This window comes from Trichosurus vulpecula, chromosome 1 (genome assembly GCF_011100635.1).
Source record: "Trichosurus vulpecula isolate mTriVul1 chromosome 1, mTriVul1.pri, whole genome shotgun sequence".
In the NCBI taxonomy this organism is placed as follows: Eukaryota; Metazoa; Chordata; class Mammalia; order Diprotodontia; family Phalangeridae; genus Trichosurus; species Trichosurus vulpecula.
Window position 1 is genome coordinate 420771331 of NC_050573.1, and position 13793 is coordinate 420785123.

Consider the following 13793-nt stretch of genomic DNA (forward strand, 5'->3'; position numbering starts at 1 on the left):
GCATTGTCAAGGGCTGCGGATAGGTGAGGAACAGAGACTGAGAAAAGCCTGCGAAGACTTACATGAACTGATGCTGAGTGAACAGAACCAGGATAACATTGTGCAAGATAACAGAAGTATTGTTTGATGTAGAGTTGTGAATAATTCGGCTATTCTCAGCAGTACAATATCCAAGAGAATCCCAAAGGACTAGTGATGAAGCATGCTATCTGCCTCCAGAGAAAGGACGGATATTGTTTGAATACACACTGAGGCAGGCTGGTTTTTACTTCCCTTTTTTTTTTGAGTCTTCTCATGCAAAATGACTAATATGGAAATGTTTTATATAATTGTATAACCTGTATCTGATTGCTTACCATCTCAGGGAGGGAGGGATAGATAGAATTTGGAACTCAAAGCTTTAAATAAATTTTTTTTTAAAAAAAAGCTTTATTCTATGATAATTTTAAATTTTTAGACTGAAGACAATTGTTTAGGGAATCTTGAGTTTTTAAATGATTTAGAAGCTTAAGGTGTGGCAGCTTGGCACAGTGACTAGAGGGCTAGCTTTGAAGTCAGTCAGACCTGGATTTGAGTTCTGCCTCTTGACACAGACTGACTGTGTAACCACAGGCAAGCTAGTTAATGTCTCATTCCCCTCAGGTAATTATCTAAGATGCTAAATTCCAGGAGTTGCCCATCTCCACAGATGGAAGGAGAGGCCACACCGGGAAATCACCACACCAATGAAATCATAGCCGATCCCCACCCCCACCCCTGGCCTTGGCCTCCAAAAAACCCCTCCTTAAACATCTTAAAACCAAAATCATGGCTCATTCACCCTCAATCTAATTTCCTCTAAGAAAATTATATTTCTGAGGTGGCTATAAAATTCAAAGAGCATTAACTTAGTCCACTGGCACATTAAGGATTTCTGGCCCCTTTAACTGAAAAGTCACCCATTGCAAATACACAGATAGACCAAGGAAAAAAAGATTTCCAGATGTTTATTTCTGGAACTGTACACCAGGTATTAAAGTACAACAAATACAAAATAATGCTCAAAAAAATCAGTGTTTATGTACAAATATTAAAGTCGATGCAACAATAGCAACTTCCTCTTGAACATCTGATACTAAAACTTGTTCTGATTGTCACTAATTTATCTCATACTCACAGGGTACTTATTTCAAACTGGGACAATTGGAATCACTGGTCATCTAAAAGGAATATTAATACCTACCATATTTTAACAATATAACTGCTAAGAGTCTCCTCCTTTTAGTGAAAAATTAGGAACTTTTTAAAAAACATAGTAACCGTGTCAATATTTTTATAAATTATCTTCAATTCCCATTTGTAGACAATGTGCTTGTAACTCTGGGCAAACAATCTCCTCGTTGGTCAGGCTTATTCGTTAGTTTACATTCAAAGTTGAGATATTTACTAGAGACTTTGGTTAAATTAAATAGTATCACTATGCTCTACTAGATCTGAAGTTCTCACACATTTATGACCCTCAATTTTAAAAATTAAAAACAGAAAGGAAACAATTGCACAATTCTTTGACCTAATTGTACACACTTCTGTATTCTTCAGCAAACAGTATTGTACATCCTTCAAGTAAATTCAGCAGTTGACCATGACAAGAGGAAAACTAAACATTTAAAAAGCTAGCATGGAAAAGATGAAATATGACTAACAAAAGAAAAGTATTGCTATCATCACAGCACCAGTTACACTTCTAAATGAATCAGCTGTCCTCGTCAGATTCCCTGTACACAAAGATATCCACCAACACTGCAACTGCTCAGCATGGATTTTTGGTTTGTTCATATGAAAAAAAAATGCGGCAAAGAAAAAAAAAAGAATTCATCACAGTTTGTTATAAGAATTGTGCTTCAACAAGTAAGAATAAAGGCAATAGAGTTTCTTCATATGATTGCAGCTCAGTTTTCTTCATGCTAATTCTTAAACGCAATTCTTTTAATAAACAGTAACAAATTCTCCATTAAGATGCTTAAAAACTGAGAGAAAAATAGATAAGTCCAGCTTTAAAAGGAAAATTCAATAAATAGCTATTTTACATGGATAAAGTCATAGTGGTACAATTTATGAATGTCACATCAAGCATGCACAAAAATGGTACTATACATGGCAGAAGTAGTCAGAAAATATTGAATTAGATATCTAAAAAGATATGCAGAATTTACATGTATATACAAAATCTTGCAAATTATTGCCTCATTTTAACAAGGAATTAAAAGTAAACGTTACCAGCTAGCTAGCACTCCCCAAGAGGCTAAAATCAGATTGGCATTTAAAAATCTATTATACTAGCCGGAATTCATTTTTCTCTCATACCATTTTCTGGATTTTGGTCAAAAATCTTTATTAAATAACTAAAGTGTCCATTCAACTTGCTGACAATCCAAACTTTAGATAAGAAACTAGACCGTCTCCATCTACATCAAGATCCCAGCAATGCATAGATAAACTGAATATATTACTGCATCAGCTACTGAGAATGGGCATGTTCATTTAAGTGCAACTGGTATTAGCATTCAGTCATCTTTGTGTAAATGATTTTATACAGACCAGCCACTGTAAACCCAGAGTTAAACTCAAATGCATAACAATGGAAGATTATGGCCAGCATTTTACTAAATCACATAAAATGTGTTGATTTTTAACAAAAGAAACAAGGTACAAAGTTTAGCACAAAAACACAGCAACAAGAAGCTGACAACTTGGCTAAAAATGTCACAGAGTACGACACAGGGCCCAGGCTACCCGTTATCACTGTGTACTTACAAAAATTATATACTTCAGATGGATGTGAGTGAACCGATTCTAAAGAAGTTATCATTTTAACTACTTTTGTCCACTGTGCTAAACTAATGCTGTTTACGGTAGATGTGCTAACTACTGCGTAAGCACTTCAAAAAGCAATCTTCATTTCAAATGCTGTAAAGAAAAACAGGACTGTGCTTCATCCAAAATTAAGGATGTCAATGCAGTTTACAGTTTGTATAATAAATACCCTCCCTTTGCAACACTGTTGTATAAGGTCACTAAATTCTACTAACTCAGCACAACCTTGAAGCGCCCTATACTTATAAATATTGCTAATGAAGCCAAACTTTTAAGGTTTTATACGCAACACAACTAGTAGCAATAAAAATGCTGTTACTAAGACAGTGCAAAGAAAAAAAGTGAAGGAATTCTACTGCATCTATCTCAACTAAAGAAATTTTTGTCTAATGTGTGAAATTCGTGATGTTTATTATGTACTCATACTGTACTACACCTTGTTTTAATCTGCCCCGTAATTTAATGGGTATGCATGTGTAAAAAACAAAATCGCCAAAGACAAAGTTTCTGAAGACGACTTTTCGTTTACAATGCATTTGGAATAAAGTAAAGGTAAAATTGACTCTAAGATGCATTTGGACATCTATCATTTTCCAATAATTAAAGTGGCAAAGTACCAGATTTGGGAGTAACTTATTTCATTTTCCAGATGTAATTTAAGCCCCTGAGAAGCTTAAATATACTTCAAGGTTCTACTGCATTATGTGTAAAATCTAGACGGTCCCTCCTACACGTAACACTTTGAACTGCAGTACTCCAAACAACGTATGAGGTGTCCCCAAATGTAAACCATGTCCGAGTAATATCCTAGGCTCTGCAGACTGTGCCTCAGGATGGTTAAAGTTACACAATAACCCATGTAATCTGTTATATTACAATTATGGAAATTTTGGACAAAACACCATCAAACACAATTCTCTTGAAGCTTCCAATTTTAGCCTGTAAGTTTAGTACACAGAACCTCCTGGCATGGCTTGTTGTGTGTAAGGTAGCCAGGGCCTAGAACTTCACAGTCTCATCTGAGCAGGGGTCTTCATATGTCTCACACACAGCCCCTTGTGCTGGCTTCCACAAAGATGGACTTGCTGTTTTGTAAACCCAAGTGCTCTAGTTTAGTATCACATGAGAGAAGTTTCCACTTAAAAAACATCCTTGCATGTTTGTGCAGTTTAAATTAAAGAAACCTGCCCCTGCTTTTATTTAATTAAAAAATAAAACAACAAAACAAAAAATGCTACATCACACAGGGATCAGGATCAGTACCTGTAAACATTGTTATTCCACTGCATCCATTACGGCAAAAGGAATCGACTCTAAAAGAAGCCACCCCATTCAACTCAGAACTTCGGTGCTGGTTTTGAGATGGTGGCCCCTGTCTACAGGTTTTAAAATAGAAAACACAAAACAAAACACGAAAGGAAAAAAAAAAAGGAGAGAGAAAAGCAGAGCTTAAAGCTGCGCCACAGAGTTCATTCTTAGTCCCAAACTCTGCTGAACATCAAAGTTCATTTCCACATTTATGGATTGAAAAATGAAATTACTCTTGATAAATCAAGATATAGTTCTATACATACAAAGACATCACTGATGTCATAGTGAAAAAGGTTCAAACTTCCAGTGAAAGACTAAGCAAACCTGATAGCTCCCATCAAGTTTACTGGTACTGCAGACCCACTGTTTTTGGAGTTTGCTGTTGGAATCACTCCGAGTGAAGGGCAGTGTGTTGATGTAGAGTGTGGGAGCTGATGAAACCATTTGTCTCATTTGCAGATAGACTGCTGAAGTCAGCCACTGAGACAGCCATTTTGGCACTGGTGATATGATGCGTGTGATTTTCGAAGTCCACAGCCAGATTATTTACAGAAACATCATTTATAAAAGATTCAGGGACAGAAATGCCCATTTTTAATCTCTTTGCTGGTCTTTCTGACTCTTCACCACAGATGTTCATAGGGTTTAGCTCTGAGTGATAAAATCCAGTCTCGAATAAATTAAAACAATCACTTTCACCATTGCTAGGCAGGTTAAGTAACTCTTCTGTTACAACAGGCACATGATTTACTTGTCCCCGGGGCAAACTGCCCAGTGGAGGAAAGCTGTCATCGAGGCAATTCACGTCTGTAGAGTTGCAGACTGTAGCAACACTATTGGTCAATGCTGAAAGAGAGATAGAGAGAAATGATTCTAGTTCATCTTTCTCATAAAAGAACCATCACAAAATTTTGATTATCCAAAAGTGTGTCTAAGAAGATAAATTCAAATGCTGACTGTACCTGTCAAGTCGCTGGCAGTGAAGGAGTTCAGAATGCTTAACTGCTGGTCAGGAAGAGGCTCAGTCCGGTTAGACGTTAAGGCTGAAGAATTTACTGCTCCTCCCAGAGCTTCTGTTTCATCTACCAAACGATCCATGTAGTCCCTAGAAATGCACATTCATATTCCATGACTTATCCTGGTTATCACATGGTATCACTTATCATGGTTATCACGGTAGAATTTAAACATGAAATTACATACATTCACACAGATAAGGTATAGCTACATCATGTGAAGGCTGAGGAAGAACTGCACATCTCAAACACTTACGTGACTCCAGGATGATGGTTATATCGCTTTTTCCCGAATTTTGTTTGCTGAGCAAAGTAATCATAACGTTCTGATTTCTTCCACATATAGTAAAATGCTACACATTCGGCAACGGTTCTAGTTCTCACCTAAAAAATGCATTAGAAAATGTTAATCTTTGGGAATCTTGCTACCTTAACTGGAAATTCCCTCCAATGTCAGGACTGCAGTCCAACTCTCTACTTGATAAAAGGAAGGAATCCCTTGATCATCCCCAACAAATACATGCTAAGTCTCTGTCTGAAGCCCTTACAGTGACATGGAACCATTACCTCAACAGCTCTATCCATGAGTTCTTATGTAAAAACCGGAAACGGCTTCCCTGTAACTTCCATGCGCTGGTCTAAACTCTCTCCTCTACAGCTACCAGAGCAAATCTAATCCTTTTCCCCCAGAAGAGTTCCAGGAACATTTGAAATCAGCTACCACATGACCGTTAAGACTTTAGCCCCCTAGACTAACAATCCCCTCGCTGTTCTGGATGTCTTCTTCCCTACTGGTGTCCTTGATTTTCTGAACCTACCCACAGGATTTATCCCAATTACACTTCATCACCTTGCTGAATCTGGCCCATTATCCCAGACTGCTGAGATCTTTAATTTAGTCATCCAACATGTTGCTTGGCCCTCCCAGCTCCCTACAATATTCAATACTTAATAAGCATGCTATCATCAACCAAGTCATCATTTAAGATATTAAAACAGAATTTCGGTTAGAGCTTTTTTTTATATTGTCAGTGCAAACATGTATCTGTACTAATGCCATTTAACACCTCACATGCTAACCTACTTTGGTCAAGAGAGTTTCCTCACCTAGGTGTTTCCTATAGGAATGACATAACAGGTTTCCAGTCTCTACCAACAACTGTATCTTTAAATGTTTAGACTTCAAACTGGAAAAAACTCATTTCTCTTATTAACAATTTGGAGCACTTAGAAATACAGTTGTTGGCTAGACTGGAGACCTGTGATTTCAATCATGCAGAGAACTCCCAGGTGAGGAACTATTCACCAATGCAGGTTAGTACCTTCAGTGCAACCTAAAGGCTTAGAAAGCTGCCAAGAACAACTAGAGCTAAGTGATCTGCCCAGGGTCACAAAGCAGGTAGGTGTCAAACACAGGGACGGCTTGCACCCATTTTTTTTTCTGGCTTCAGGGCCAGCTCTATCTACTGTTCCAGAAGGATTTGGCATGGTTGTTGATAGTTGGCATTACTTTTTTTTTTTAAATGGCTGTCTCCACTGCCTTACATATTAGTGTCAAATCCCTATATATCTTGGATATCCGACTTATAATGGCTTCTCCCTCCATTCTAGCGTATCGATTCTATTCATGGAAAAGTTTTTTTTTTTTAAGCATAATCAACATTATCTATTTTGTCTTTTTCAGTCACCTCCTTCACTTGTTTGGTGAAGAATTCTCTCCCAACCTCATCATTATCATCTTGTTCCATTCTGCTCTAGTTTTTTCTTTTCTTTAATTTTAGACTTAAATCACATCCATTTAAAGCTCACTGTGATATATGGTAAATAGTACCATCTAATCCTACTGTTTCTGTCAAAGTGCTTCCTGGTTTTCCCAGCAGTTCTTCTCCCAGGAGCCTGATCCTACCCTCCAAACAGTTTGTTCTCTTAGGTTTATGGTATATGAGGCTGTTGTACTCTGCTTCAAGGCATTCTTATCTAGTCTGTTCCAGTGATCCACTTTTTCATTTCTTAACTAGTAACACATAGCTTTGATAATTCCTGTTCTATAATTTGAGATCCGATAATGTGAGTGCTTCATTCTCTTCCCTCCTCATCAACTTGGAATAACATTACATCTGTGGATTAGCTTAGATACCATTTTTTTATGTTGGCAGAACCTAGCCATGAATACTGAATACGGTTTCAATTATTTCGGTATTCCTTTATTTCTAAAGCATTTTATAGTCCTACTTATCTATGTCCTGGGTATCTGCCCAGACTAACTTTCAGATGTTTGATGCATTTTGTGTTTACTTCTCAAGAGATTTACCAATTCTTTCTTGGTTTTGTTAGTATTATACAAAAATGGTGATGATTTGTGTTCTTGCTTTTTATCCTAATTTTATTGGAACTTTTAATCATCTGTTAGTTGTTTTGTGGATATCCTTAGCCTTTTATAAGTAAAGGATCATACTGTCTGAAAATGGGGTTACTTTTTCCTCCTCTTTGCTGATGTTTATTCCTTTAATTTCTTTTATCTTGTTAAAGCTATCTTTTCTAGTACTACGTCAAATGATAGTGGAGAAAGGAACGTTTTTGCTTTTGCCATAAACCTCCTGGGAAAGTTTCCACTGTTTCTTCATTGAAAATAATGCTAGATCCTGGCTTTCAGTATATGTTTTTGTATTAAAGGGCTCTTTCAAGTCCATGTTTTTTAGGGTTTTTAACATAAATGAATACTGGATTCTATATGATCCATTTAGCCTAATGTAGATCGTGGAATCATAGATTTAGAGTTACAAGAGACCTTAGAAGTCATCTGGCCCAGCACTCTCATTTTACTTAGGAAAATTGAAGTCCATAAAGTTTTAGTGATTTGTCCAAGGTCACATAATTATTGAGTGGTAGAGCTGGGATTCAAACCCAGATCCTGACTCCAAATCCAGCATTCTTTCCAATGAACCATGCCAGCTTCTTAAGAATTTCCCTAATGTTGAACCATCCTTTCATTCCTAATATAAATCCAATCTGATTATAATGAATAGTTGTTTTCTGTATATTGCTGTAATCTTTTGGCAAAAATGTTATTGTCAATTACTATTTTATGGTATTGGCCTATAATTCTCTTTCTTTTTTATCCTTTTCCACACTGGGCATCAGGACGTTACGTCAATCATGAAAAGCCAAGGCAACAAGCCTTTGTTAAACACCTTCTATCTGCCAGCCAATGTGCTAACCTCTGGGGATACAAAGAAAGGCAAAGGACAGGCCCTATCCTCGAGGAACATGTATGTAAGCATTAATTTCACTTTTAAATCTTTTCTTGTTATTTTTCCTAGATTTTCCTTCTTAGGTTTCCTTTGTTTAAAATCACTGTGGACTGAATGTAACAAAAGAAATTGAGTTCTTCTTTCTTTTGATGTCTTATAGATGCTATCACTCTATACTTCATCCTGTTGTCAGTGCTTCAATACTCCTGGTCAATTTTGTGGTATGAATTCCCGAAGTATTTGTTAGTAGATCTGTGATCTCACAGATGTGGGTATTCTCTCCAACAACGCAGACTGCAAACCATTTATACATATCTATTCTGTGGGACCCTTGTCCAAGTTCTCTCATAAATCTGATATGAGACATTTATCTAGTGAGTTACAACCCTTTCTCCTGAATTGTGTGGCTACCAATGGGCCATGAGGAATATCTATTTATTCCTCAATCACATTATGTGACCAACTAATTTTTTTTTTCCTGCTTATCCATTTCTCTGATATCTTCTTTCACATGTCCTCTCTCCTGTGCAGTTCTTTATCTGTAATGGTACTACTGTGTATTTACTACTACCATACATCCTTCTGCTGCCCTTTGGGTAGTCTTGACTTTCAATCCTTTAAAAGTCATGTTATTCCACAACTAGTCATTAAACATCATTGGAATGATATTTGTTTTAAAAGATGGGCCTCTGTTTCAGAGGAGCTTGAGGTAAAGGTAATTAAACAAATGACACAAAGGCAGTCTGTCCCATTCTGGACCCAACTTAATCAATTTGCGGTGTTGAAGATTGCACGTGTACGTATGTACCTATGTACGTATGTATATATGCATGCATTTTTCTAGGTACAGATACTACAGATATACACACATACTGACAGATGACCTGATCTTCCTATATTTTTTCAGTCTCTCTACAGGTTTTTCTGTGACACCTTTCCTACATGAGTTCTCCCGTTTCCTCTTTTGTTGTTTATTATTCCTTTGCTCTTTTTAGCATACTTTTCACTGTTCTGAGATGATGTATAGAAGCTGCTTCGGCACCCTTTTCATGCAGCCATCTTGTTGGAAATTCAGTATTATATTCTTCAAGTCAACAGTCAAGTTCAAAACTATTCAAGTACAAAACCGGCCCATTTAGAAGCTTGTCCTTCCTACGGAAAGCACAAGGATTTAACTTAACTAAATTCTTTACAATCTGGTTGGCAAGTATCTTTTCTGTAATTCCAATAGAAGGGGAAGACTTAAACACAGATTGGGTTTTACTTTATGTGGTATTTCCTTTACAAATCACTAGTATAATATATACAAATATATTTATAGCAGCCTTTTGTGGTGGCAGAGTTGGAAACTGAAAGGATGGTTGCCCATCAACTGGGGAACAATGTGGTGGAACATTATTGCAGGAAATGATGAAGGGGATTGTTTCAGACAGACATGGAAGGACTTGCATGACCCTGCTGCAGAGTAAGTGAGAAGAACCAGGAGAACAAGCTACATCATAATAGCAATACTGTAAAGATAATCAACTGCAAAGACTTAGGAACTCTGACCAGTACAATGATCCACCACAACTCCAAAGGACTCATGATATAAAATGCTATCTCCCTCTAGACAGAATGGATGAACTGTATGCAGACTGAAACATACTTTTTTCCTTAGAACATGGCTAATGCAGAAATGTTTTATATGACTTAATATGTATAAAAGGTATCATATTTCTTGCCTCCTCAGTAAGTGGGGGAGGTAACAGAGGGGAGGGAATTTGGAACTGAAAATTTTAAAAAATGAAATAAATCCCAACTTACTAGGAAATGGCTCTGGAAAGTTTAATTATCAGTCTTTCAGGAAATAAAGAGCTCACTGTTGAAGATCATTTGAGACTTGTACGTGGCCTAAAGTCCTTGGCTGATTAAGGAAATAAGGACTAAAAAATCAGGTATACCTCCTGGAAATACAGAACAAGTTCTGAATATTAAAGTTTATTTTACTGTGAATGCATATATGGAAGGATACGTGAAAACAACATTCATGCTTCTGATGATTTTAAGGGTGAACAGGTTGTGACACCTACAGGTGAGTTCTCTTGGGGATGTTTAAAGAAAAATCAGATGTAAATGATAAGGAAACAATAATCAGTTGTTCCTTTTTTTCTGTTCTTGGCACTTCTTGATAAACGAGTTGCTTGCATAGATTTTATATTACTAAACTCCCTCTCTGGTCCAATTTGCATAATATTTACCTTATTCTTCTGTATAAGATGAAAATCTTTCCCATAAATCAGAAGGGCATGTTCAAAGTTTCTGCATTCTTCTTCTGTCCATGCTGTCATCTCTTCTGGAGAATGATCAAAACAAAAAAAAGTATTTATAATATACGTTATGTTACTTTGTGTGAATTACTGATTCTCAGAATGTTTTTACTATAAAAAGTTATAAAATCCAAATTCCCAAAAGAGAAATCCTATCTTTTAGCATATTTTAATTGAGGATCTTTATAGCCGAAAAAGTCATGAAAGGTGTTAATGTTTAATTCTGGGCATACACACTTACCATTACTTCCTTATGTAACGTTAACTGAAAGTAGGAGAGAATATCTCAGTAAACCAAATTATTTTGCCAAATTTTGCTTTCATTTATTTTTATAACTCTCACTTTGTGGACTTCAATCAATGAACAAACATTACAACAATTGAAGTGTATGTGTGGGTGAGATGAAGGGACGACGTGTCTTACTGCTCTGATACAAATGGTAAGATTCTGATTAGGGATTCTATGTCATCTCTATCTATACGGAATAAAACATAGTCATTAGCATCAAATTTAGTGACCCTAAGTGAGGCACCATGATAAGACTGAAGTTTAAAAACATGGTTCCTGATCCCAAAGGACTTGAAACACAAATCATTACCAGTGTTCAACAGGAGTCAGGACACTATCCAAACAAGGTGGTCACCAATTTTACAGTATGAGATAATTAAAAGGCTTAAACACAAAGTATGAGAGGGAGTTACAGAATCTATAATCTCCTAAACTCCACATTTATGTCCTCACAGATCTGTAATCTTATCAATCAATCAAACATTTAAGTGCCTTCTAAATGCCAGGCACAGAACTAAGAACTAAAAAAAAAAGCAGAAAAAAAAGAAATGAGGCCTGAGGAATGAATCTCATAATCATATAAAAATACATAGCACATAACAGACACAAAGAGAGAGAGAGAGACAGAGACAGATAGAGACAGAGAAACAAATCTGGCAGGTCAGGAAGACAGAAAAAACAATCATATAGAAATACTGACTGAATTAAGTTCTACTTTCCAATGGCTATTTATGATGGCAGATTGAAAAAAGGGAGTGGAGGTACAAGGGGTGTTTCAGACTAAGCTTCTTCAGAGCAGGGGCTGTTTTTTGGTTTGTGTGAATAGTACACAGAATGATGCCTTGTATATAGAAAGCTCAATATATACTTGAATTAAATTCTCTGTTCTGTCTGGGAGACAGAATATACTCACTTTCTTATCTACTGCCTCACATTTTCCCCTTGAATTTTAGTTAGTATCGTCACAGAGACATGATTTGATTCACACTCACACTTACTAGGTGCTTACTTAAATGCACTGTTCTGTTGAAGACAAAGTTTAAATAAGATATAGTTTCTGTCTAAAATTAAAAAATCAAGTTGCAGAGGCACTGCACTAGCTCCCTCAGGACATCACCTCTACCCCGAGGACCAGCCACTAAATCCAGCACGTGCTGCTCTGCTTGGGCTTAGAAGATGAGCAACTGATGGCTGATTCTGTGAGTCAAAAATTATTTGAAGCTCTTTCAAAGACAGGTTGGTACAGGATGAAACAATTCAATGGACTACCTCTAATAGCTAGAGTTTTAATAGCTGGTCTTTATAATTTTCCCAAACATGATATATTGCTTAGCATTACTGTGACATCACACATTTCTAATGGCACTGAAGGCACATGCATTCCATTTATAAAAGGGAAGCAAATTCTGAAACAATTTAAAACATACAACGTAAAGCCACTTTCCGAGTACGTATAAAACAAAACTAAGGAATAGTGGTCATCATATTACAGTGCCATGATTTGGCTTTTTTTGGTTCATAATATGGCAAAAAATAATTACTCTTTTAAATACTTGTGAAAAACTGTCATTTCCAACATCTGTAAAGAATTCTTCAAGAAAGTTGTAGTGACCAGGACACAAAAAATTCTTTTGAAAATTTCTGATGTAAATAAAAACAGAGAACAGATTAAACAGATAAAACAGATAAACAGATTAAAAAGATAAAAAGTAATGCTACAAGGATCAACCATTAAAAATTTTACTGGATCTGATCTACACTGTTTAGCTGGACCAACAGTATACGAAGAATTCTTAAGAAGGGCCTCCACTCCTCCCATCACCCTCTTTTCCAATGCTTCTTACCTTGAGATGCTTTTCCATTGCTGCAGTATCTCTCAATTGCTTCCTTTATGTTGTGATTACATTTGAGAAGTTCATATAGTGCCTATGCCATAGAGAGAAAAAAATACTGAAGTCAATCATCTGAAGTTTATACTTAATTCTGCAATTAAGAAAATGAGCATACGTTTGAACCAACTTTTAGAAAATTAGGCTGAAGAAAATGAGCTTGAACTTTGTATCTCTTTACTCTAGCTACTCTTTGCCCTGGGCTTTCATCTCTTTTTCTGTTTTGCAGTTTGAGAAGGCAAATGGAGCCAGCTGGGATCTTGCTCACCCAGGTGCAGGGAGCCAGAGTTGGCTGAAGCTCCTAAACTACTCTTGTCCTCTTCCATTGCCATTCTGGGAAGAGTATCCCTGCTGCTCCTCTTAGGTGCTCTGCCGATGCCAAAGGGCTCCTTCAGAGCTACCTCTTCTGAGGGATGAACACCAGGTCAAAGTGAGAGCTGTGATGGTGCCAGAGTGTCTCTGCAGAATGAGGGAAGGTGATAACTGTAGCTCCTGGCTACCACCAGCCTATCTTTACTTATACCGTAGCCCTAGGAGGAAATAATAAGCAGGACTGAACTACAAATTAGCTCCTAAAGACATCACTGGCAGAGGTCTCAGGTCACACCAACTATTTACGTAAATAAATGTGAAATGCACCAGTTGTGAAAATTTTCACGTTTACTGCTGGGAATTTATATGTGAATCTGTCTAAAGACATCTTTTTATGTTCCCTCTAGCTGGCGACACAGAAATAAAAATAAGTGGTGGGTATGTCTGCAAAGGTGGTTTAAAAGGAAGAGGCCCTGAGCACTCTATAGTGTTCAGTATGCTGTGGGAGCTCAACAGTTGTTCAAAGCTATCGTATACTTATTGACAGCATTTTCTCCAAACAG

The 13793-nt window shown here is 36.8% G+C and overlaps 1 protein-coding gene across 5 annotated transcripts in view; it reads right to left on the minus strand.

The window, feature by feature from the left end:
* Positions 1-965: 965 nt before the first annotated feature.
* The window catches only part of MIER3 (MIER family member 3), a 33420-nt gene continuing 20592 nt past the window's right edge, over positions 966-13793 (minus strand). For 3 of the 5 annotated variants that reach the window (XM_036735380.1, XM_036735369.1, XM_036735358.1), the window contains exons 9-13: positions 12874-12955; positions 10672-10766; positions 5437-5564; positions 5127-5269; positions 966-5010 (exon numbers count right to left, since the gene is read on the minus strand). In XM_036735380.1, the coding sequence (XP_036591275.1) occupies positions 4553-5010; positions 5127-5269; positions 5437-5564; positions 10672-10766; positions 12874-12955 (906 nt within the window). In that variant the 3' untranslated portion in view covers positions 966-4552. The remainder of the gene's footprint in view (positions 5011-5126; positions 5270-5436; positions 5565-10671; positions 10767-12873; positions 12956-13793) is intronic. The other 2 variants (XM_036735400.1, XM_036735391.1) reach the window with 1 other exon arrangement.